General features: G+C 38.3%; 1 protein-coding gene across 1 annotated transcript in view; it reads left to right on the top strand.

The window, feature by feature from the left end:
• Positions 1–216: 216 nt before the first annotated feature.
• Positions 217–23731, top strand: part of MED14 (mediator complex subunit 14) — a gene marked incomplete at its 5' end in the record, with an annotated part of 37124 nt that continues 13609 nt past the window's right edge. Inside the window, 16 exons of the mRNA XM_010074974.1 lie at positions 217–236; positions 1862–1888; positions 8145–8250; positions 8926–9099; positions 9871–10000; positions 11714–11842; positions 12198–12305; positions 13179–13311; positions 13846–13996; positions 16557–16668; positions 17302–17427; positions 18302–18380; positions 19941–20100; positions 20500–20694; positions 21289–21423; positions 21850–21926. Of these exons, the coding sequence (XP_010073276.1) occupies positions 217–236; positions 1862–1888; positions 8145–8250; positions 8926–9099; positions 9871–10000; positions 11714–11842; positions 12198–12305; positions 13179–13311; positions 13846–13996; positions 16557–16668; positions 17302–17427; positions 18302–18380; positions 19941–20100; positions 20500–20694; positions 21289–21423; positions 21850–21926 (1862 nt within the window). The remainder of the gene's footprint in view (positions 237–1861; positions 1889–8144; positions 8251–8925; positions 9100–9870; positions 10001–11713; positions 11843–12197; positions 12306–13178; positions 13312–13845; positions 13997–16556; positions 16669–17301; positions 17428–18301; positions 18381–19940; positions 20101–20499; positions 20695–21288; positions 21424–21849; positions 21927–23731) is intronic.

The raw sequence follows: 23731 nt of genomic DNA, 5'->3' as shown, positions 1-23731 counted from the left end.
CCCCTCCTGCGCCTCTCCCTGCCCCGCTGCCAGGGCTAGCGGTGCCGCCCCCTGGCATCCCAGGAGGATGAGGAGGCCTCGCCAGGGATCTGTCCCGGACCCCCCTGCTGGGCTGGAGAGGAGGGAGGTGGTTGCTCCTTCCCTTTCTCTCACCCCGGGGAAATACCCTGTTCCTGCAGGTTTGTCTCTGCATCGGCGTGTATTGTAGGGGCCTAGCGAAGGCTGCTGAGTGATCTGTCATAAAGAGAGAAAATGATTGTGAGGAATACGGAGCAGCTCAATGCAGATTGTCTGGTTAAGTGTTTAAGTTCACCCCCAAATTACTGTCAGAAAACCCAACTGTAGTGTTTGTCTGCTGAAATGTGTGAAACCAAGGTCTTTTCAGATGCTGCAACTCCTTGAGTTACCTGTGTACTTTTAAAAACACCGTTTGGTTATTTTGGGAAAAGAAAATAGGTTATTTACGTTTGCTTTACAATCTGTTGTGCTGATGTTGTTGTGTCTGAAGTGGCAAAACAAAGGAGTGTTTTGGGGCCAAGAAGAACTTTCCTGAAAGCATTTGGACTCTGAATAAACCTATTTCCTTTTTAGTTTGTTTAACCTTAGAGGTTCCTGGGGGGATTCTGTATGTTTTTAAAAGTGACATCCAGAACAAATGGAAAAAAATAGATATGGTTCTTGATATGCAAACAGAATTTTCATTGACTTGGGGTTAAGAGTGTTCAAACTCTGGAAAGGATGAGGAGTTTTAGAATTTTAGTTTGCTTTGGAAGAACTGGTAAAATGGCAGTCAAGAAGTCTTTCCTATATGTTAATGGTATGCGTAGACAGTACTGTATGTGTTCTTGTAGAAGTGTGTCCCTGTGATGTCTTCTATTCCTGTTTTAAGGTGTAGAACAGGTTTTTTTGACTTAAGTACGTCGTTAAGGTACAAAATAAAATGGGCAGTGTGAAAAACACATGGGGAATTTCTTGGGCACTTTGATTGACCAATTAATTTATAACGTCTGTGGTGTCCCCTCCAAAAGCAGAGTAAGCTAGATTTTTGCACTGTATTTCCCCAGAAAGTATGAATTTGGCTGGTAGAAAGTCCAGGTGGAAAGTATTCTCCTCCTTCCCTCCAACAAAATTATTTCTTATTCTTTTACTAGCACCAGCCTAGTCCAAGAATAAAAAAAAAACAAACAAAACTTTTTAAAAAGTGATGATTGTGATACCTGTAGAACATTACAGAAATAGAGTCCCCTCTCGGCAGTATTATCTGTCACACAGGTCATTGATAGAGTTCTGGAGTATGGTACTTCTCCACTTTTAGATTGATTAAAAAGGGAAGAGAAACTGATTTCAGAAAGTCAGGGTACAGCCAATTTTAACACCTGCTGCAAATGCTCTGGGATTGCTACTGTGAATTAATTGACTCTAGTCATGGATGCTGAGTGAGAGTCATCAATTACAAAGCACAGGCAGTGGTACCACGTGGCTCACTAGCTTAGCAGAAATCTTTGGATTTTAGCACGTTTCATCAGGCTTTTAAATTAATTTGACCAGTTCCAGTTTACCTGTTATGGAGTAGTGGCAGGTGTCCTGTGGTGCTATTATACACCTGATTTTATTTATTTTTTCCTCACTTAACTAGGTTGTTTTCTAGAGCTGCCAAGCTAATTCATTTATCAAACATGTATTTTCATTGTATTTAGGAAGCATTTAAAATCGTAGAAATTTTAAAATGCTCTTTATAGATATGTAGAAGTTCTTGTACTTAGTTGAAGGTTACTAACAAAATTTCTAGTAGTCTGAAATGTAATAAAACAATGTATAACATGTATTTCTTTTTGTTTTTCTTTTTTCCTTTTCAATATAGATTACCGAGAAAGACTGATATGGAAAGGTGAGTTACAAGAAGGCAAGTCTGTAATGCATGTTAAAATATAGAACTTTGTTTAGGATGTTAAGGTTAATGTAGAACTGTTTAAACAAGGTATTTTTCTCCTAATTTTAGTTTTTATGCAAGAAAATGAGCCTTGTCTGACTTGCTGTCACTACATAGTTTCCAGATTTTTCTCGGCATCAATTACAATATTAGTTTTTGTTGGGTTTTGGTTTTGTTGTTGTTTTTTGTTGCACTGTTCAGTAACATACTGTTGCTGTTATAGTAAGTGAACTCTGTTAAGGGCGTTTTTCTCTTAATGAATCTTGAAGCAATGAAGTGGCAGTAAAGCTAATGTGAAAGGGAGACGGAGAGCCAAAATAGATTCTAGTTAGTGTGATAAATAAACTTGTTGTTCAGAAGAAGCAGTTCAAGAATGAAAGCCAGGTAAAAGCCTCTTTACTGTTTTTTTTCCATGTTATGTGATCTTCCTTATCATGATCACTGTTTTCTGCTTCTGTTCTATATGGTTTTGAAGTGTGTAGACTGTTAGAGAACAAATGTAAGCGACCAGAACAGGCCTTCCCCCACCCTTCACCCCACTCTCCAAAATGAAAGAACTTGGTTTACTTTTTTGTTTCTTTGAATAAATTTTATGGAATTTGTCAGAAAGTTGTTTCCTTTCTTTGTGTTGACATGCTAACTGACCTAATTTTCTCTGAGACATATAGCAGCTATGATATTCCTAAGAATGTTAATAAAGAATTCTGTGTGCCAGGATGATCATTAATTCAGTTATCTCAAATCTTCCAAAACACTCATAATATGTTAGGGAATTAATCCCATTTTCAGGGAGTCATAAGTTGGGGTGATTCCTTGTGCCCCTTTATGCATAATGTTTTATGAAGAGAAACAATCTGGGTTTTGTTTGTTTGGTTTTGGTTGTGTTTTGGTTTCTTTTCTTATCACTGTATTTCTGAGGAAATTCCATTCAACTTAGGTCCAGAACTCCCTCCTGTCATGGGTCGGGGGGGGTGCTTCTCCCATCTACATGTTTAGCATTTCTTGTTAAAGCTGGAATTTGCTTTGTGGGGCACACAGATCTGAAGCAACAACTTAAATCCTAATGGATTATGGATAAAATACAATAAGACAGGCTTCAATGGTTACAAAGAATGTCCTGCAGTTGAAATTGTCTTGAAAATAAATGTTCACATCCTTGTTATCTTTGACTTACAACTCTTCTTGATGAAGTGGCTTTCCAGCTCTTGGGGAAATCTGTAAGGAATGTAGTTTGATTATCCAGATCATTCTATTTTTCCTGACTTTGAGAGCTGTAATGACAGTGGTAGTTGGGCTTCAAGCTCTCTTTCTGGTGACATGGCATACATACTTCGGTGAAGATGTGTTGGTATTATCCTCTAATAAAGTTCACATAAAATCTAAGTTCTTTATTAGAGTGTCTAGTGAAAAGATGCCATGATGAAAAAGCTGACAGGAAATTATGCATCATAGTATAATACGGCTTTTCTTTGTAAAGGGTCGTTTACTAGTTATCAATAACAGGAATAAATAACTTTTGCAATAAGAAATAAGTTGGATTAAAAAAACATTGGTGCTGTGGTGTCAAATTAATAGTGCTAAGTTCTGGGGAAAGTCTGGGGGCTTCTTGATAATGGAGACTTTTTTTGCTCAGTATTCTTTATATTTTCTTTTTTATCCTCCAATAAAGTGTAGTATGTGGGAAACTTTTATCTAAATACAGTAATGACTATATAAGATTTAACTGGAAGTCGGATTATAATGACTTTGCAAGGCCCTGTCTTCTGTCTTTAGAAGATAAAACCTTATACCTGCAATCCTGCATGAACATTTTGCTGAGAAGTATTTAAAAGGGAAGAATTGTTAAAATACTTCCAAGAACTATATAAACATACTGTTTTTCTAAAACCAGGCAGTTTTCCTACTGGTTTTGCAGTCGTTAGTGAACAAGACTGTTACTTCTCAAACTTGCAGCAAAGACTCTATCATCTACACAATAATAATAAAAAAATCAGAAATGTTGTAAAATCATCTTATTCATTTACTTCAACAGCAGTGCAATTACACACCTATTTTTTGTGAAACACTGAGCTCTGTTATTTTCTAATGATGAAATTACTGTTGTTTCACTCCTTTCATAGACATAGATAATAGTTTTGGTTGGAATGTTACTTTGGAGGTACCTAGTCCAACCCTCTGATTGAAGTAAAGGATGGTTTCAAAGTTGTTTCAGGTTGCTCAGGGTCATATCCAGTTGAGTTTTAAATATCTTCAAGGATGGCAATCCTGCAATCTTTCTGTGCAACTTGCTTCAGTCTTTCACCATCTCACTGTGTGTTTCTTTGTTTTCCTAATGTCTAACTAGTTTTTCACTGTTCTAGTTTGTGGCCATTGTCCCTCAGCCTTTACAGCTTTTGCGAAGAGAAGAGTCTGATTCCATCTTCTCTGTAAAACCCCTTTTGATATTTGAGTATGAGAGTAGGATCTCACTTTCTTCTTAAGCAGTAGCAAACACGGCTTCCCCAGCCTCTCCTTGTATGTCATGTGTTCAGCCCCTAACCCACTTCTGTACAGCAGTATCTTTCTTGGCTAGTGAGTATAAAACTGAACATAGTGCTTCAGATGTAGTCTCACAAATGCTGACTCAAGGTGAATAGTCCCCTTCTTTGACCTGGGCTGCACTGGTGCTAATACAGCCTGTCATTGTTACAAGGGCACATTGCTGATGCCTGTTCACCTGTCTACCAGGACCCCCAGGTCAGTATCTTCAGAGCTGCTGCCCAGCTCCTGCTTAGTACCCAGCCTGTGCTGTTACATGAGATTGTTTGGTTCCAGATGCGGGACTATGCATCTGGTTTTGCTGAACTTGATTAGGTTCCTGTCAGCCAGCTCCTCCAGCCAGCTGAGGTCCCTCTGTTTGCTCTCACCAGTTTGGCATCACCTGCAAGCTTCCACAGAGTACGTTCCTTCATACCATGCAGGTTGTTGATGGAGGTGTTAAATTGTATTGTTCTTTAAGGAACACCACTAGTAACCAGCATAAAAGAAGTCCAACTGGTAGCCAGTCACAGCCTTTTATTCCTGGCAGTCCAGTCAGTTTTGCACCTACCTTGTGGTCCACTTACCTATGCCATATCTCACCAGCTTGGCTACAGGGATACTATGGGAGATCTTCTCAAAAGCTGTGCAAAAGCCAGTGTAAATGTTGTGTCCCTCTTGAACTGAGGGGCCCAGAACCAGACAGGGAACTGCTGGAGAGAGTCCAGCGCAGAGCCACAAAGATGATGAAGGGAATGGAGCATCTCCCTTATGAGGAAAGGCTGAGGGAGCTGGGTCTCTTTAGCTTGGAAAAAAGGAGACTGAGGGGTGACCTAATTAATGTTTATAAATACGTAAAGGGTGAGTGTCAGGAGGATGGAGCCAGGCTCTTCTCTGTGACATCCAGTGATAGGACAAGGGGCAATGGGTTCAAGCTGGAACATAGGAGGTTCCACTTGAATATGAGGAAAAACTTCTTTACAGTGAGGGTGACAGAGCGCTGGAACAGGCTGCCCAGAGAGGTTGGGGAGTCTCCTTCTCTGGAGACATTCAAAGCCCGCCTGGATGCAGTCCTGTGTGATCTGATCTAGGTGTTCCTGCTCCGGCAGGGGGATTGGACCAGATGGTCTTTCAAGGTGCCCTCCAGTCTCTAACATTCTGTGATTCCGTGATTCTGTGAAATGCATGTTCTGTTCTCCCCTTGATTACAGGGCTATTCATTCTGTAGAAGGCCATCTGTAGAAACCATCAGGGATGGCTTGCCCTTCTCAAAGCTGGCTGTTCACAGGCTACATTAATATTTGTTATTTATCTGGACATAGCTTCTGGAAAGATTTGTTGTATGAATTTTCTTCTTAGCTGAGCATAGACCAACTGGCCTATAGGTCTGTATATCCTTCTTGGGCATGATGTTTGTCTTTTTCCAGGCATCAAGACCTTTGATCACTAATGGCCGTTTGAGAATGATAGAGAGCAACTTCACAGTGGCATGGGTCAGCTCCGTTAGCACCCTTGGACACATCCTATCCACTCCAATGGACTTCTGTATGCCAAGCTTGCTTAAGTGGTCCTTAACTTGATATTCTTCTACTGTAGATAATGCTTCACTCCCCCAGACTCAGCCACTAGTCCGAAGGATCCAAAATCCCTGAGATCAGAACTTGCCAGTAAAGACCAAAGTAAAGAGTGTACTGAGTACCATGGTTGTTAGAAAGCTTTTTACGTGCTTTGCTTTTGCTTTTATAGGCCTGCTCTTTCCTTAATTTTCATCTTCCTTTAATGTTTTGGGGTTTTTTTTGTGCAGCCTGGCATAAGGTCCTATATAGTGCAGGAGAAATGAATTCAGCAAAATTGAAAGACTTTGGGTTCTTAGTAGAGAAGTAAATGGATGTGAATTCCCAATGCAATTGTCATTCAGGGGTGGTTGCTCTGGAAGCAGGATTCCATCAAGTAGAAGTAGCAAGTCTTCTGTAACTTCATACATGCGGTATTAATGGAACAACCACTGGAATACTGTGTCTAGTTTTATCAGTAATTTTCATTATTAAATTGCTGTGCTTTTTCCTGGTTTTTTGAGGGTTTGGAGAGAGGGTGGTGTCTACCTTTGGTTTCTGGTCACAGAACATCTGTTTGAATTTTTCTTGCTATTGTGCTGTTTTCACCACAGAAGTTTGGTTGACATAATGCCTAGATTTTAGCAGCATCTATACAGAGTTTGTTTGAGAGATTACTGGCTTTCTAAAGTCTCACTGTAGATATCTTTCAAATCCCATAAAGTTTTTCTGAATCTTTCAAAATTCTCAAGATCTTGTTTTCATAGTGTGGTTACTATTAGAGCAGTCTGCATGTGCAGCAGCTTGTCCACCATTGAAGTCTTAATATCGGGCTGAATGCCATTCTGGAACATCTGCTCTAGAATGCAGAGAAGTTATTGAATTAATGTCCAAGTTCTTGGATGAGGTTTGCAGTATGTAATGCAAGAAGCTGGACCAGATGATATTAGTTGTGCTTCTGGCCTAAATGTTCGTCTGCTACAAGCAGATTATGCTTTACTTATTGGACGAAAGAGTTAACTTCATTACACCAAAACTTTCATCAGAAACAGGCTCTATGTATGTTATGTGTTTTACAGATTAGGATCAGGAGCAGGTCCAGCTGCTGTTCGGGAGAGACCAATATCTGTTGCACTGATTAGTGTGCTTTTTGTCCAGATGCTTTTGTTACTTTAGAAAACCGTATCAGGAAAACATCTTGGGTTTGTTTTTGTTTTCAAAGTAACTAGAAAACCCTGCTGAAATTAGTGAATTGAATGTGTAGAAAGGGAGGAAAACCTCTATAAACAGTAGATGAAGTGTTATTTCAGAGTGTATGGTATTACAGACCTACATTGTAGATCTGTGTATCTTGTCTAATGCATCTGCGATATAGATCTGTAATGAAGGGGGAAAATCTGGGTGTGCCCCTATTGTGTTATCTTTTATGAAAAATAACTCTCAAGTTATATATTAAGTGTATGCAGACATACACTGCCTCATTTTTACTATCTCATACAAAGGACAGTGAGCAGAATAGTGGCTATTTGTAGTTTATCCTTATCCCAATCTCTTTTCAAGACAGGAATGGAGAAGAAAGTAAAAGGTTGGGATTTTTTGTGGTCTTCACCACCACCACGCTGTTTCCTGGAAAAATGGTAGCATATTGAAATATACTGTGTAAAGAAGTCTTAAAATTACTAGAGTTATATTTTGTTTAATATCTGGTTTATTTATTGTTTTTAGTGAATGTCAGTGTAATGTTACTGCCAGGTCCTGTAACCTTTAGGTATATTGCCTTGCCTTTTTAAATGTAATCATAAGCCCTGGGAAATCCTGTAAAAGGTGTATAAAAATAATTCAGTGGAGTTCACTATGAAATTGTTTATTTTAAAATCAGGGATTAATTAATGTGAGTATGCTTTTTTGTTTTCCCAGACAGTCTTGTGTGGTTAGAATACATGTATGTTGTTAACATTTAGGTATTCAGAACAGTGAGCTTTTTTTTCCCCCCCATGTTCTAATCAAACAAGCTATATATTGGTGATGCCTCCATCAACACAGTTAGAAGTTATCATTACAAGTTTTTTTATTGGCACAGAGTTAAATTACAGCTTTATTATATAACTGAGCACTGGGCTTAATGTACATTTGTTTTTTTCCAGAAAAATAGAAATAGTGCAGTTTGCAAGTCGCACTCGTCAACTGTTTGTTCGTTTGTTAGCCTTAGTCAAATGGGCTAATAATGCTGGAAAGGTGGAAAAATGTGCGGTAAGTTATCAACAGAGTTTGGTATGAAATAATCTTTACATGATACAGGCTTGTGGTACACCCTAACTTCTCCTTACTATAGAAGTTTAAAAAGAAAAGCCTATTTCATAGGCAAATGATTATTAAATTATAACCAATTCCTTCCTGTTTGGAAGTTGTGTAATCTTGTATTTTAACAGTTCGTATTCCCAAACACTTGGCAGTGGCAAAAATGAAAGGCTTGTCTGCACATAGTTTCAGGAGTGCTTTGGGAGGTTAGGTGATAGGACAGGGAACATGGTGATCTCGGTGTGTTAGTTTTCATTATCACTTTCATCCTACTCTTGGTTAAATAAGAATAAAGCTGAGAATGCTGCAAAAAACAAGCCTTGAGTGATTACAAACAAGTATGGTTGCATTTCAGTAGCAAGCATCAGATAAAGAGCTGTGAGGCCTTGCAGATCCTCCACAGCATCAGAAATAGCGTGCAGATTTAAAGTGTCCTAGCATACGGATGTAAGAAATGGCCAGAATATTCATTCTTTATTTGTTTCATAGATGTGATTATGTGAATCGGAAGTGATCCGTAAAATCATCTCAGTCATGCACTAGATGAACTGAATATAAAGGGGCATAGATTTGTGCATTTTTGGACACATACTTTTTTGTTTCCCCTTCTCTCCTTGTACTCTACAGATGATATCAAGTTTTTTAGATCAGCAAGCCATTCTGTTTGTGGACACTGCTGATCGTCTGGCATCGCTAGCTAGAGATGCTTTGGTTCACGCTCGTCTACCTAGTTTTGCCATCCCATATGCTATTGATGTTCTGACAACTGGATCATATCCGCGTCTGCCTACCTGCATTAGGGTAAATAATCCTACCATATGTCTGGAGGGGAAAAAAAAAATCCCCTGTACAGTATCAAATGAATGTTAATGGAACTAATTGTCTATGTGCAAATGGAACTGTAGTTTAATACAGGCCTAGTGCCAACTGTCTGTAGCATCAGTTTCTCATGTAGAGCACTTCCTATTTGAACAAGTTATGCTTTGCCAGTAAAACGTTCTCTTTAAACTACTTTTGCTGAAGGATGAGTATTGTAGCAACTCTTCTTTGGTTCTTTAAGTATTTGCAGGTGCTAAGCCACGAGCCTAGAAAAATGAAGTGTGAGGAGGAGATACTGACATCTGTTGTTCTTAGAGGTTTTGCCTGTATTCAGAAATGTACTGAAATACTTAACAGCCCTCTTTAATGTTGCTGCCTTTTCTTGCTGTTAAAATGCAGGCTAATAGGATTTTGTGAAGTAATATAACCAGTAGTACCTGTGACTTAGATCTATAGCTGCAGGTAAGGATTGGCTTTCAAATCTTTGTATTTAAAAGCAAATTTAGTCGGATGTAAAGCCTTGAATTTGTTTAAGTGGTCCAAGTTGAGCAATTTTATTCAGTGGTCAGTCTCAGGTAAAATGTAATCAACTAGAAAACAAATCTGAGTGTTAGATATAAAACTTTGCTTGTGTGTAATGGCCTGTAATATTTATATTTTCAGACTTCTAGTCTGGTTAGTTTTCACTATTGCTCCTGTCAATGTATTAGGCGTGTTTGAGATAGGTAGACTTGGTTGTGTTTATTTTAACAGGATAAAATAATCCCTCCTGACCCAATAACAAAGACTGAGAAGCAAACCACACTTCATCAGCTAAACCAGATTCTTCGACATCGACTAGTGACTACAGATCTCCCTCCACAGTTGGCAAATCTTACAGTTGGTAAGAACTGGAATTACATTTTGAAGAATACATTATTGCAGGCTGATTTGAAATTGTTGCATTAGTGCTAAAGCAAAGCTACAAGATAGCTTAAGTGAGACTGTTAGGCATGCTTCATCTATTAAAACTTCCTGTGTCTGTATGACATCAAAACATATGTTTTCCACTTTTGAAAAAAGAGGACACTGATAATATTGCTGAAATATTATTTACTTTCAAGAAGAAATCCTATGCAGGTAATAGCAAAAGGTTGTGAGCATTGTCTTTCTCTTTCAGCAAATGTGTTATGAAAGAGTCTTAAGCCTGACAATGTAGCTGCTTTATCTAAATTTTAAAATGCAATTTAATTAAACTTAGGTCTTTCTGTAGAACCTCTTTGAACTTTAGCTTAAACAAGTCGCTCTAATGTTGCTTTTAAAATCTGTTTTGATATTCATCTTCATCCATAGAATTTGTTCATATTTATGCTTGCCTTTTGTTCTGTGGCTCACTGCAGTGCCGGATCTCTTAATCTATTTTCAGATCTCTGTTTTCATTTGGCCAGGTAGTGGTAGACATTAAGACAAGCTTTTTTTACAGGAAGGATGGCCTTAAACTGGACTAGGTTATTGTAGAATTGCAGAGAATAGGCCTGGAATCGACCTAGTCCGTGCTTTTAACTAAGACAAGGTTAACCATATGTAAACTGTACTCCCACAGACTTAGGTCAAAGATGTTTCTGAAAAATTTTAGTAGTAGTTTTCACTGGTCCCTATGTGAACATTTGCACTATCAGTATTAGAGCCGGTTTTGTCTAATGGCAGTGTAAATGGATATATGTCTGAGCTCTTCAGATTTTTCAGTTAACTAAACATTTCAGTGACTAATAGTTTCTGGTTTGGGGTTTGGTTTGTTTTAAGAGCATTTCTGGGATGCTTTTGAAAATCCAACTTTGACTTAAAATGGTTAAAATTTCAATAGGAATACTTCTATATGTTTATAATTGTAAAAGTACGTGGCGTATTTGGTTAAGTGATTGAGAAGAAAGTTGACCCACAGGTTATAGTACGGACTTGTACTAAAGTGTTTGCTCTGACACTCATTCTCTTTATGGCCTTGCTTACATAGTTTTGACAGACTTTGTTCACAGTTCTTGAAACTGATAGCAATGTTCACAAAGGTGCAAGGATATAATGTCAGTTAGCTAAATAGTGTACATAATCTTTGCCTGTGTGCATGTAGATAAATTATGCAAATGATAATGGAGTTATAGTATTTTAATGTTAAATAAGTGGTTTGCAGTGACATGTGTTTCCAGGGCTAGAAACTGGATGTCAGCCTGGGCTGAGATCATATTCTGAACCTCTTTCTGATGTTGCTTAAAGTATTCATTGCTGATACAGCAAAGAATTAGAAAAATTAAGCCAGACATTTTGTTTGTGTAACTTGTCAGGCTGGTAGTCAGCTCAATGTATTATAGTAGCGCAAGTGTTAACAAGTTATCATGGCTAAAGTACTGCTGTTCAGGACAGTTTGGTACGTCTGTCCATTGTGCTTATTGATACCGCTTCTGTTGCGGAAGCAACTGTTAAGTCTTCAGAGTTGCACAGAAACACATTCAGCAGAGCAGAAACCGTAGAGATATAATCCATTGTGAGTGCCAGGAGCTACGACACTGATATTTTGAGGCATCTTAGGAGACTGAGTGAAATAAAACATTTTTTTCTTCCGTAGCCAATGGCCGTGTCAAGTTCCGAGTTGAGGGTGAGTTTGAGGCCACCTTGACAGTGATGGGTGATGACCCAGACATCCCCTGGCGCCTTCTCAAACTGGAAATTTTGGTTGAAGACAAGGAGACTGGTGGTAAAAAAAAAAAAAATAAAACCTTTACACTTTCTTTTTAACCTGATATTAATCTCTGATACCATGTAAGTCTGGGTCTTTTGCATATCACAACTTGAGATAATGAAGCTGTATATACTTGTCCTGTTTTCACCTTGCTCAGTATGTTTTTAATACCTTAACGATGGTAGACTGTGGCATTGTAGTAGACTGACTGAGATTTCCAGAGTAAACCCAGGAATTTGTTAGAAATTATGGTATGGAAATTGCTCAGTACAGTTGTATCTTTTTTTCTTTTTAATTTATGAATTTGTTTAATTATTTTAAATACCCGGTTTCCTGATGTCTAACATGAATTATTTTTAATCCATGAAAGATGGTCGAGCCTTGGTGCACAGCATGCAGATCAACTTCATCCATCAGTTGGTCCAGTCACGGCTGTTTGCTGATGAAAAGCCACTTCAGGACATGTACAACTGTCTGCGTATCCTTCTGAAAGTCACTTCTGAATAAACTGTTTAATGTGGCCTTGCTCTTCATAGTACCTGGAGGTCAAGATAGATGGATTCCCTGTTAAGCTAGGGGGAAATGTCTGGATGTGGAGTAAAAATTATGGCCTTGGAAGTAATTATTCTCAGGTGCCAGCAGGTAACATTTGATTTTAAACGCTTAATCAGCAAAGGTAAAGGTGAGGTACTCCAGACAGCAGGCTGTATGGTAAGTCAGTGCAGCAGCAGCTGGCTGCATGTGCTAATTTCAGAGATAGAATACAGTGCTGACTTAGAAGTTGTGGGAGCTGACAAGTCTAGCTACCAAAACAACAGTAAGGTGATGATGGTGTGTAAACTGTATTGCACCCATATGAATAATAAAATGAGATATAGCATGTGCAGGAGGTAGTGCATTGATTTTCTGTGTGCAAAGGGCAAATTGCTTGACAGTGTGAAACAGTTTTCAGTGAAAGAGTTTCTGCAGAAACAAACAAAATCATGTTATTTTAGGGTGACCATGGGAGATGGGGTTAGTAGTAACTATAGGGTGAATTAAATTTCTTTGTTAGCAATCTTCTTTGCCCTAAAAGATGAGCAGAGTTAAAATCTATAAAACAAAGCTATTATGACACTCTTGTCTAACACCCTGCCCTAGATAAGAGTTTAAAAAAAAAAAAAACAAAACCCTTTGAGAAATATATGATGCTGTTTATATGTCTTTATCTCTGGATTACTACATTAGTGTGTTTTCAGCCAGCATCTTCTCTGCCTTTTGTGACAAATGGATTTGTGAATTATACAGAAACGGATTTACATAGTGTACAGACTTTCTGGAAGTCTTATATTTTCTTAACTCTGTTCGTTAGACTCCTTCTGCTTGGCACTTCAGTTGGAAGTCTTGCATTCACAAACACTAATGTTGATTCGAGAGCGCTGGGGTGACCTTGTGCAAGTGGAGCGGTATCATGCTGGGAAATGTCTCTCACTCTCTGTTTGGAAGTAAGTTAATGTTAAATGGGCTGTTAACAAACAATAAATGAAAGAATAGGAGGGTTTTAACTTACTAAGCTTGAACCAGAATTTTCAGAATTGTGCTTTCTGATGTGAGACTCTTAAAATCTTGTAATTAAGTACCTAAACATGTTGCTTGACTTGCAGAGAAGTGAGGGATGAACAGTAATGTACAGAATGATGGATACAGTTATAAATCAGTTTGTATTTATGCAGATATCTAAATAAATTAATTATTTCTTTGTCAGTCTTTTACTATATTTATTGCTTGACTTGCACTAGATAAAATTTTAAAAAGCAATCCAAATGCTCTTCTGATTGTGTTGAATTTGCTGCCATCTAAAATTTCTTTATGTAGTTATAGTTTACCAACAGTTCTGCATTAAAATGTAAACTAAAATACTTTTTTCAGTTCAGGTGACATAATCTTACTGTTAGCCAGAACCCTCAGAATCAAGGATTAGCTACTGAATAGCATGTTTTCTGCTATTCCAGTCACATGTTTTAATTATTCTCTTTAAGTCAACAGGTGCTTGGCAGGAAAACGGGGACCGCATCTGTTCATAAAGTCACCGTTAAGATTGATGAGACTGATGTCTCAAAACCCTTACAAATATCTCATGAGCCTCCGCTGCCAGCCTGTGATTCCAAACTGATGGAAAGAGCCATGAAGGTAAAGGTTTGCTTTGCACTAGGCATCTAGTTTTATAAATCAAAAACTTAAAAATGCTTTGTATTGTCAGTTCATTTCACTTTTATTCTGTTTAAAGAGCTGTTGTTAAGATTTCTAGTCAGCAGTTACTCTAGGTTGTGTGGTATTTATGTTGGGACCTAAAATTGTTGTTACAGGTTATTGGCCTTGACTTAATCTTAAAAATTACACCTAAGTCACAGTGCATTATATACAACCTATGAGCCAAATGCTGAGGCTGGGTGGAAACAATAGCAGAGTTTCAGTTAGGGTTAGCATTTGGCTTGAAATGGTTTATGGAGAACCAGTTCTTCCCTTTCCTGTCTTGGAGATGCTGTGTAAACTTCCTCTGAAAATCAGCTTCCCCCTGTCACTTGAGTTGACTAGCCAGCAGTGCTATTCATAAAATCTTACGTTGTGATTTGGAGATCTTGTGCAAGAGTAATGTGTTTTGCTTGCTACAAGTGTTGGGTGAAGCCTGGTTTTACATTGTCACTAACCAGATTATGTCATGTGACCTATTTGAATGTGCCTTTGTGTTGTTCAAATTCCTATATGTTAAAAGTGGCATTGTTGAAAAGGTCCAAAATGAGCAACTGCTGTCAGCTTCCTGCTTGGATAAGGCCTCACTGGTGATAAGTCTAGATCTTGGTTAATGATACTTAAGAGAAACTGTGTTCTATGTTTTATCGTAAGTCTTTTGTTGGTTCCTCAGCAAGTCTGGCTGTGAAATGTCAGGATGTGTGTTTGTCATAATTTCTTACAGTGTTTGGGGTTTTTTTAAGAAAGTTAACAAACTGGAGTGAATGGTGTAGTTTTCAAACTTTCAGTACAGTTTTTTTCACAGGGGAAAAACTCCCCAGCTCAGATTCTTCACCTGTCTTACAGCACCTTCTACTGAAGATAGCTTTCACCTACTGCACATACTTTGTATTTGAGCCTCTTGACCCATCTTGTTTACCAGGTCTGACAGACAAGTCTTTATATGGTGAATGCCAAGAACTTCATATGTTTGGGCTGCAGAGGAATGTAGGAAACTTACTGGAGCATAGTAGCTTTCTACTCCTAAAGTAGAAATTCTACTATTAGTATACTAAAAGTATACTAAATTTACTCATTTAATAGCCTAAATTAGCATATTTAACCTAGTAAATATACAGTTAATTTAGTGAAGATACTGTATTTATGTCTAAATCCAGGAAAATGTGCTTTAAGTAGAACATCTGCTGAAGTGCCACTAGAGCTGATGCAATCTAAGCTCACTGAATCCGGTCTGCAGACTGTAGATTAAGATGTGACGCCATGGTAAATTTGAGATTTATCAGAGTTAATGCTGACTCTCTTTATAACTACTTGCTCTGAGCTTAAAAAATTTATCAGCTATGGTATATATAGTGCTATTCTGATGTTTGAATAATGATCTCAGCTGTAATGACGTAGATAGCGCACCATGTTTCTGTTTATTTAAGATAGTATATAAAACAGTGGCATGAACAAATATGTTTGTCTACTGGGGTTATTATACATTAACCTACTGAAAACTGAATGTAGCTATAGAGCCTGTAGTCACTTGTTTGTAAGGAAGATTTAACTTGTAGCAGCTGCTGAGTTGAAGTGCTCTTGTGGATGGATAAACACTTGATTTTTAAGGCTTGTCTTGGAAAGCTAGTCTTTAGGGGAAGGTCATTCTAGTATATACGAAAGCATGTACTGAAATTTTGTATAATTCTGTTGTGGTACAAACCACTTCTGCATTTATCTCTTATGCTAGAATTAAATTTGAGTTTAATTCACCTTGAATAGTTTTCAAAGCAATGTGAGGTTAACTATAAAAAGGTTTTGCAGTAATCTGTAGCTTTGCTTATGCAAAATATGTAAATAGTATGAGTGTAATGTGAATTTAGGTTGCACAAGGAAGCTACAGTGAATGTAAGTGGTAGCATAAGCCCCCGCACTGGCAGTGCAACAGCCTGTAGATGCTCTAGGTGCAAGCGTCTAGATACTCCTGGGTTCAGTAAGGCTGCTCATATTCAGCATCTGCCACTGCATCTTCACTGCATTGTTACCCTGTTAACAGGACTAAAACTAGTGTTGTATTTCATGCTACAGCTGCATAGGTGTTTGTGTAGGGGCAACCGTGTTCTAACAGAGTCTTGTTTTGGGGGGTTTTGTGTGGGTTTTTTTTCCTTAGCTTAAGCTAGGAATTAATGCTAAGCTGGAAAGTACTCCAGCCTTGATCAAGAACAAGTAGATCTGCACAGTAAGTGGTAACAGCATAGTTTGTGAAACTTCTTTTCTTTTACATTTTCTTCTAGTCTTCTCTCAAAAACCTTCCCACTGCCTGCTGCACAGACAGAATCTTACGTTTGTTGTATTTGATAGTGATCCAAATACTCAAGTTTTTAGTTCATTTGGTTCACCACGGTTCTCAGCAAGTTCTTTCTGAAGTGATTGTTTTATTAAGAAGCTTTGTTCCAGTGTGCTAACGCATGAAGTCTACACATCAAATTTGAACTTGCTCAAGTACATTCCTTTTTTACAGATTGACCACCTATCAATAGAAAAACTCCTAATAGACAGTGTCCATGCAAGATCTCATCAAAAACTCCAGGAGCTGAAGGCCATTCTTAAGAGCTACAACGTTAATGACAATTGTATGTGTTTTCTACTGAAGTTCGTTTCAAGTTAATTTCCATTTGTGCCTAGGAATGGTTTCCTTTTTTCTTGGTGTTTTATATTTTTCATTTAAATTAATGAAAAGAAGAAAAAATAAAGGGAGATCTGTTCAGAATTAACAAGACTTAGCTTTCAAGTATTCTGCATTGATAATTGTAAAATACTCATACCTCTAAATGCAGTATAATAGGTGAAGCTGGTAGAGCGTTGTAGGCTGGGTTGAAGGATTAAAAGTTGTCTGCTGTAAAACTTGTACCTGTTCAGAATTTAATGCAAATTCTTTACTGTCTTGAACGAGCTTTGGATGACACTTTGCTTAAACTGTTGTTGAAACTATTGGGATTTGAATTGAGCTTACAATTTTGAAACAGTGAGTTAGATAGTCAAGGATTAATAATCTTCAAATTTGGTTTTTTCTCGTTGGTTTGTTACTAGCACTATTACGTGAAGAAATTCTTATATTCAGTTCCCTCTTTATGTTAACAATATAATAATGTGCAAGTGAATATTTTTTCTATACACACAAACAGGTTTTGTGATTATAATGGGATAAGTTTTAATATGATGAGCTTGAATTTTGTGCCAAATTATTAACATCAATTTTTGTTTAGCATTCATTGAGACAGCTCTTCCAACTCTTGTAATTCCGATTTTGGAACCATGTGGTCGATCAGAGTGCCTGCATGTATTTGTTGATCTCCACTCTGGAATGTTTCAACTGATGCTGTATGGTGTTGGTAAGTAGGTGCAAAACCAGGTTGTATTAAATATCTTGCAAAAATCCTGCATTATGAGGTAATTTTGGGTGAACAGTTCTATCAAATCTGCAAAGTTCTGTAAGTAAATAAGGCTAATGCAAATGAACACTACATTTGAGTCATCACCTAGTATTGGAGTTTAAGGAATGAAGAAGTGGATCTTTCTGCCTAAAAGTCACAGTTCAATTAGGTATACTTTAAGAGGACAACAGACTTAAGTATTATTGGGCATCATTGCAGCACATATTCGTTATGACTCATTATTCCTGGGCAGTGCTGCTAGTGGATGCAGTCATTTCATATGAACCTGATTGAGAACTGTATTATGTGACCATGTACATCTTGAGTTACTGTTCAAGTCTTCATTTCAAGCTTCAGATTACTTAAGAAAAGAAAGGAAATGAGTTCTTTTAGTCTATTTGCCTAATAACATACTGCAGTGGTTTTGCAAGCGTTATGGATCATTTGTTGTGTATCTTAATCTCTCTCTTCACAATGAGCCACATGGAGAAGACAAGGGGCAGCGTTACAGGTTGCACCAGGATAGGTTTCATCTCAATATAAGAGACATTTTTTTACAGTGAAAACAATCAATCACTGGAACAGCTTCTCCAGCTTCTCCCAATCAATGGTGGTTTTCAACATGCAATTGGACAGGATGTTAGATAATGCATCTAGGCTCCCTTTCCCATGAAAGGCTGGACCAGATGATCTTTCAAGGTCCCTTCCAACATGGGCTGTTCTATGATTCTGTGATTGTTTGTTAAATTAGATGAGACACTTTCATTAAAAGGCCAAAATTTAGTTTGAAGAGCAGATATTAAGACCATTCACTCACCTAATGGTCTTGCAGATCAACTGACACTCGATGACATAGAGAAGTCTGTCAATGATGATATGAAGCGTATCATTCCTTGGCTTCAGCAGCTCAAGTAAGTGACTTGAATGATTCATGTAGTTTGCATAGAATGAATTACTGTATTTGTATTTTGGATTATCACACTTGCATGGCTTTGTGTTTTACCACAGTAGGGGATATACTCTCTCGCTGTTCTAAGCAACTGAGTATTTGCCATCTCCCCTAAATGGGTGAAGGAAATTCTGCATTTGCTTGGAGTTGATTCCATAATCCTCTTTTAGACTGTCCCTTTACATATAGCCTCATGCATTGCTGTGTGCACACTCTGCGTGAAGTCTTTTCACTGCAAGTCAGTAGCAGACCACTTGCTTCCTGAGGATCTCATTTTGTGTTCATGTTTGTTTTCTATCTCCTGTATTCCACTCTGTTTCTACAGCTGAACTCTGCTTGTGAACTATCTCCCTTCTCACAATTTAGAGGAAAAACCAGGAAGTGGCCTAGGATGATTTAAATAATATTTGTTTGTCTTCTAATACTTTGGCCCTTGCTGGTTTAAACCTCTAATCTTCCTTACATGAAGCCCTGAGATTTAAGCACAAGATACATTTGGCTCCCATAAGAGGTTGTAGCAAATAATACAAATACAATTTGCATCTGCATGAAAGCTAAGTTCCATCTGCTCCGTCAGTTTGGAAGTTCCCAGTACTCTGAGTTAATTGCAGGGTGAAACCTCTATTTGAGGAATTTTGCTTTTAAAAGAAGCATGATGACGCATGAAGCGCTGGCACCCTGGAGAAACTAATCAGCCTTCCTTTGTTATAAATAATGTACTTGAGATAATGACTTGGGTAGTGCTGCAGTTTTTGAGGAAGCTAATCAGTCCCACAAAATGTCTTTTAGGACAGCTATATCTAACATGTATCTACGAGAATAAACATGGTGTGTTGTGGTGCCCACACTTTCCACCGCTGTTTTCAGTGGAAGTTTGAATGAAAAACCAAGCCTCACATTTTTGAGCTGCTTTCGGGCCTAGCTAGGCTTTCTGGCCTTGCCATTATAGCCAAAATCCATTGGTGTAGGACGGAGTTTAATTCCAAATGTGAGAATAAATTTGGTTTCCTGCATGTAGTTCTTCACATCCAAACTTACTCAGGTGAATGAGTTTGTTTAGAACATAATCCAGAGTGATGTCCAGCTTTGGTAATTTTTTTCACTGTATTGCTTACCAGTATATGGAGCAATTATCTTTTCTATACCAAGGAATAATAATTGGTTATTCTAAATTGTAAAATAACTGTAATCTGCATGGTTTTTAACTTGTCCCTTGTTTTAAAATATTATTTCATATAGTGGCATACAAAAATTTATTCCTTCAGTGAATAATTTCAGGACTTTTTTTCTTAAATCAACAACTGTCTGTTACTCAGGCTGGAGACAATATGTAAAGATAGTAATAAGAAAATAAAAATCAATGAAATTTTCTGTGCAATTTTCTGTATATAACTTGTGCAGCAATGATAGATGTTAACTTAGAATATGACTCTCTTAATTTGACACTAATGCTCTAAACAGCAGCATACTAGAATAATGTAAAGCATTCTCAGGGTACTAATTACCTTTATTTCAATGCAAGGTTCTGGCTTGGACAGCAACGTTGCAAACAGTCTATAAAACATCTGCCTACAGTGAGCAGTGAAACTCTTCAACTAGCTAATTATGCTAGCCATCCGGTGGGAAACCTTTCCAAACACAAATTGTTTATCAAACTCACTCGCCTTCCACAGTACTACATTGTAAGTAACTGAAAAATGCTTCGATATTTTTGCTCCCAGTCATGGATATACCAGACAATTTGTTTGTTGTACTGTTAACTCTAACATTAGGAACCACGTGATTGATGTAATCCTTGACTTTCCGCTCTCCCTCTCTTCTCTCATTCAGTGGGTTTGTTAAGCAATGAGGCTTACAGAGAGGAGAGAAGATAAAGGTTTATTACTCGGCAACCTTCCCATTGTCTTTAAGTTTCCTGGAAGTTTAGTCTTCCTTCCTTCTCTTCTTGGATCCCGTTCCTAGCCACAGGATTAGTATCTTGAAAAATAATTTATTTTCTTTGAGGGGGAGAGGGTAAGAAATGATGTAGACATATTCTTAGCTTGAGGGTCTTCTCAATTTGTTGTTTTGTTTAACTATAGGTTGTAGAGATGTTTGATGTTCCTGGCAACCCCACAGAACTAGAGTACAAGTACCATTTTCTCTCTGTGAGCTATGCTGAAGGAGATGACAGCCCTGCAACTGCACTTTTACTACAGCAGTTCAAACCAAACATTGAAGAGTTGGTACTAGACACAAAAAGTGGGAAACAAATGAAAAGTGGTGTCAAGCGTAAGGTATGTGTCTCAAAAGCCGTGGGGCTAGTTATAGAGCATGAAAGGTAAACACGTGTTCTAAGCATCAATACCAGCTTTAGTAGTGTCGTTTCAAAGGTTTGTATGGCTGACATTGTACTTGTATTGCAGCTTGGTTCTCGGGACTGCTTCCCTAGGGAGATGTTGGGAAACTGTTTTGCAACGGTTGTCTTATAATTCATGCCAGGCCTTCTCAGCTGTTCTAAAGAGCCAAGGCAGAGCACTGTGCTAAGGTAGCTAGAGTAGCTTGTATGCACAGAGAACTGGTATCTGCGTGATGTGCTTTGTGCCATGCAGGTGTAGTCTTTGAAAGACTTGCAGGGGCTTGTAGGAGTTACTTCTTGGGATCAGTCTGACGTGGCTTAGTGATATGTAAATACTGTTTTAAGGAAGGAGGTGATTATAAAATTACTTATAACTGAATTGCTTCAGTGCTGAAGTGGACCAGGTCCTTTTAGGAGTTTGCTCTCAGAGTGTGATTCATTTAAAACTTGGATGAATTAGATTATTCTCTGACATCTTTTCAAAATGTTTACTCCAAATGTGCAAGTAATTTGTCTTTTATTTTAATTCTAGTTATCTGGTGATCCATGTTCCATAGAACCTAAAAAACCAAAACGGTCGGGAGAAATGTGTGCCTTCAATAAAGTGCTAGCTCATATTGTAGCCATGTGTGATACAAATATGCCATTTATAGGGCTTCGAATGGAGGTATGTATTAAAAAATATTTTGTTTCCTTCTTCCCCTCTACTACTCCTGATTTTCTTGTCTAGATGCAACTATTCAGCAAACCTGTGGTCATGTGTTCAGTTTGGAGTTCCCCTGCCAGCTGAGCCTGAGTGACTTAAATTCTACACTGAGTTGCTCTAGTCTTGTTAGAGCTGGTTCTCTAAGACCAAGCACTGCAAAAAGCTGTAAAAGTTAAGGGAAAAAGAAAATAAGAGAATAAAAGACACACTTGTGAGAGGGGGTGGAAGACAACTTCATACCAGATTTGCACAGACTGGTTTTTGGCCTTGCAATGCTTGGGGATGTGAAACATCTGTCACCCTTAGGGGAAGAAAAATTAAAATCCTTGAAAAACTTATTTTGCTTGACTTTTTGCTTGGGATAACATTTTTCTTGTTCATTCCTAGTTATCTAATATGGACATTCCTCACCAGGGAGTACAAGTAGAAGGAGATGGCTTCAGCCATGCAATACGTTTATTAAAGTAAGAGGATATGCTCCAGTGTTCCATTTTCTTACTGTAGTGCTTGAGAGAAAGAAAGGATTGTTTGGAAAGTAACACTAAAAATATGGAGGGGGGCAGGATTTTTTGTTTTGTTTTTTTGGGGTGGTTTTTTTTTTTTATTTCTTGTGTGTCTTGCACAGTCATGTGAAGCAGTGCTGGAGAAAGAGGAAAATAAGAGTAGACAGCAGAGCCAGCTAACTTGTTTCCTTCGTTAGCCTAAGCTGGGGAGCTCTGAAAACAGTCTGACAGTCCTCAGTCCTAAAATCCAGGCCGTGCTGAGAAGATATGGTGAGGATTCAGGAACATGTAGTTGCAGTTTCAGATCAGATCAGAGGCCTACATTCTCCATATGTTATTTGACAATTACCAGTCTGTGATACTACAGAGGAAAATGCAAGGAATCCCAGAAAACATAATTGCATGGTAAAAAAACTTGTAGAGGAAACACACGAGAATCATACAGTAATTTAAGAGTGAAAGGGACCTGTTGAGGTCATGTGGTCCGGCCTTCTGCTCAAAGTAGGGCTGATCAGCTGCGTTTTCCAGTCTCCAAGGGGTTTTGTGCCCTTCCTGGGCACAGCAATCTCAAATACAGACTAGAGAGGGGAGTAGTCTCTTGATTGCCTGACTAATACAGGATGCAGTGGTTGGTCATTGCTGCAAGGGCATGTTGCTGACCTCTGTTCAATTTGTCTACCAGGCCTCCAAGTTCTTTTTCTGCAGAGCTGCTACTCAGCCAGTCTGTCTCCACTCTGTGCTGTTGCTTGAGGTTATTTAGGCCCAAGTTAAAGTCTTTGCATTTGTTTTCATTGAACTTCATGAGGTTCCTGTTAACTCAGCCATCTGAGGTGTCTGAATGGCAGCCCTGTCCTCCAGTATGTTAAGTGCTCCCTTCAGTCTGGCGTCATCTGCAAGCTTGCTATTCCTTTGCATCACATAGGTTGTTGAAATTGTTAAATAGTATTGGTCTCTGTTAACCCTGAGGAGCGTCAGCCACAGCCAGGCACTAATTGAACTTGCGACTGTTGACCACAGTGCTTTGTACCTGGCAGTCCAGCCAGTTTTTCACACTTATTGGAGCCTACTTCAGGCCTCACCCTTTTAAACTCTGGGTTCTGTTATGAAGTAAAACAGTTTATATCAGTTTAAAATATTAAAAAACCCAAAGACACCTTCTAGAGTAAAACCTTCTCAACTTCTTTTATGCTGCAGAAATGTATAGTGATATAAAGGCACAAGTCTCTAAACGCATCACACCCTACCTTTTTAACTTGCATATGAGCAGAGAAATGCTGAGAACTTGTGAGCTGAAGTTAAGGGTGGTACTGAAATTTCTGGATAGGGTCTCGAGGGATTTGAAAAAGAGTTTTGCATGTTTTTTACTTAAGCTTTATTTAGTCTGTCCCCTGAGCTCAATTCTCATGTTGGGATATGAATAAATTAGTGGGTACTAAGATAACTGCCAGGTTGTTCAGTGTATTTAGAGTGAGCTTGTTCTAGAAGGTGAACTGATTAATGAATTCGGGTTGCCACAGAACTAACTTATTTTAGTCTTTTTTGTCTGCTTTCTCTGTATAAAAGCTTCATATCGATGTGCTCTTACTTCACCAGGAGATCAGGGCAATTCAACAGATACCTTAACAGTCTGTAATTTACAGGTGTTGAATCCATATAAAAATGGTCTTAACTCAGAGTGCTTTTGTAACACACTCATTACAGTCCTTGAAGAGGAGCAGGATGTCTCACTGTGCAGTGCAGCTGTCTTTGCTGTTGATTTGTTCCTT

This window comes from Pterocles gutturalis, unplaced genomic scaffold (assembly GCF_000699245.1).
Source record: "Pterocles gutturalis isolate BGI_N339 unplaced genomic scaffold, ASM69924v1 scaffold2022, whole genome shotgun sequence".
In the NCBI taxonomy this organism is placed as follows: Eukaryota; Metazoa; Chordata; class Aves; order Pterocliformes; family Pteroclidae; genus Pterocles; species Pterocles gutturalis.
The sequence above is the reverse complement of the archived record's forward strand: the minus strand, read 5'-3'. Positions and strand labels throughout refer to the sequence as shown.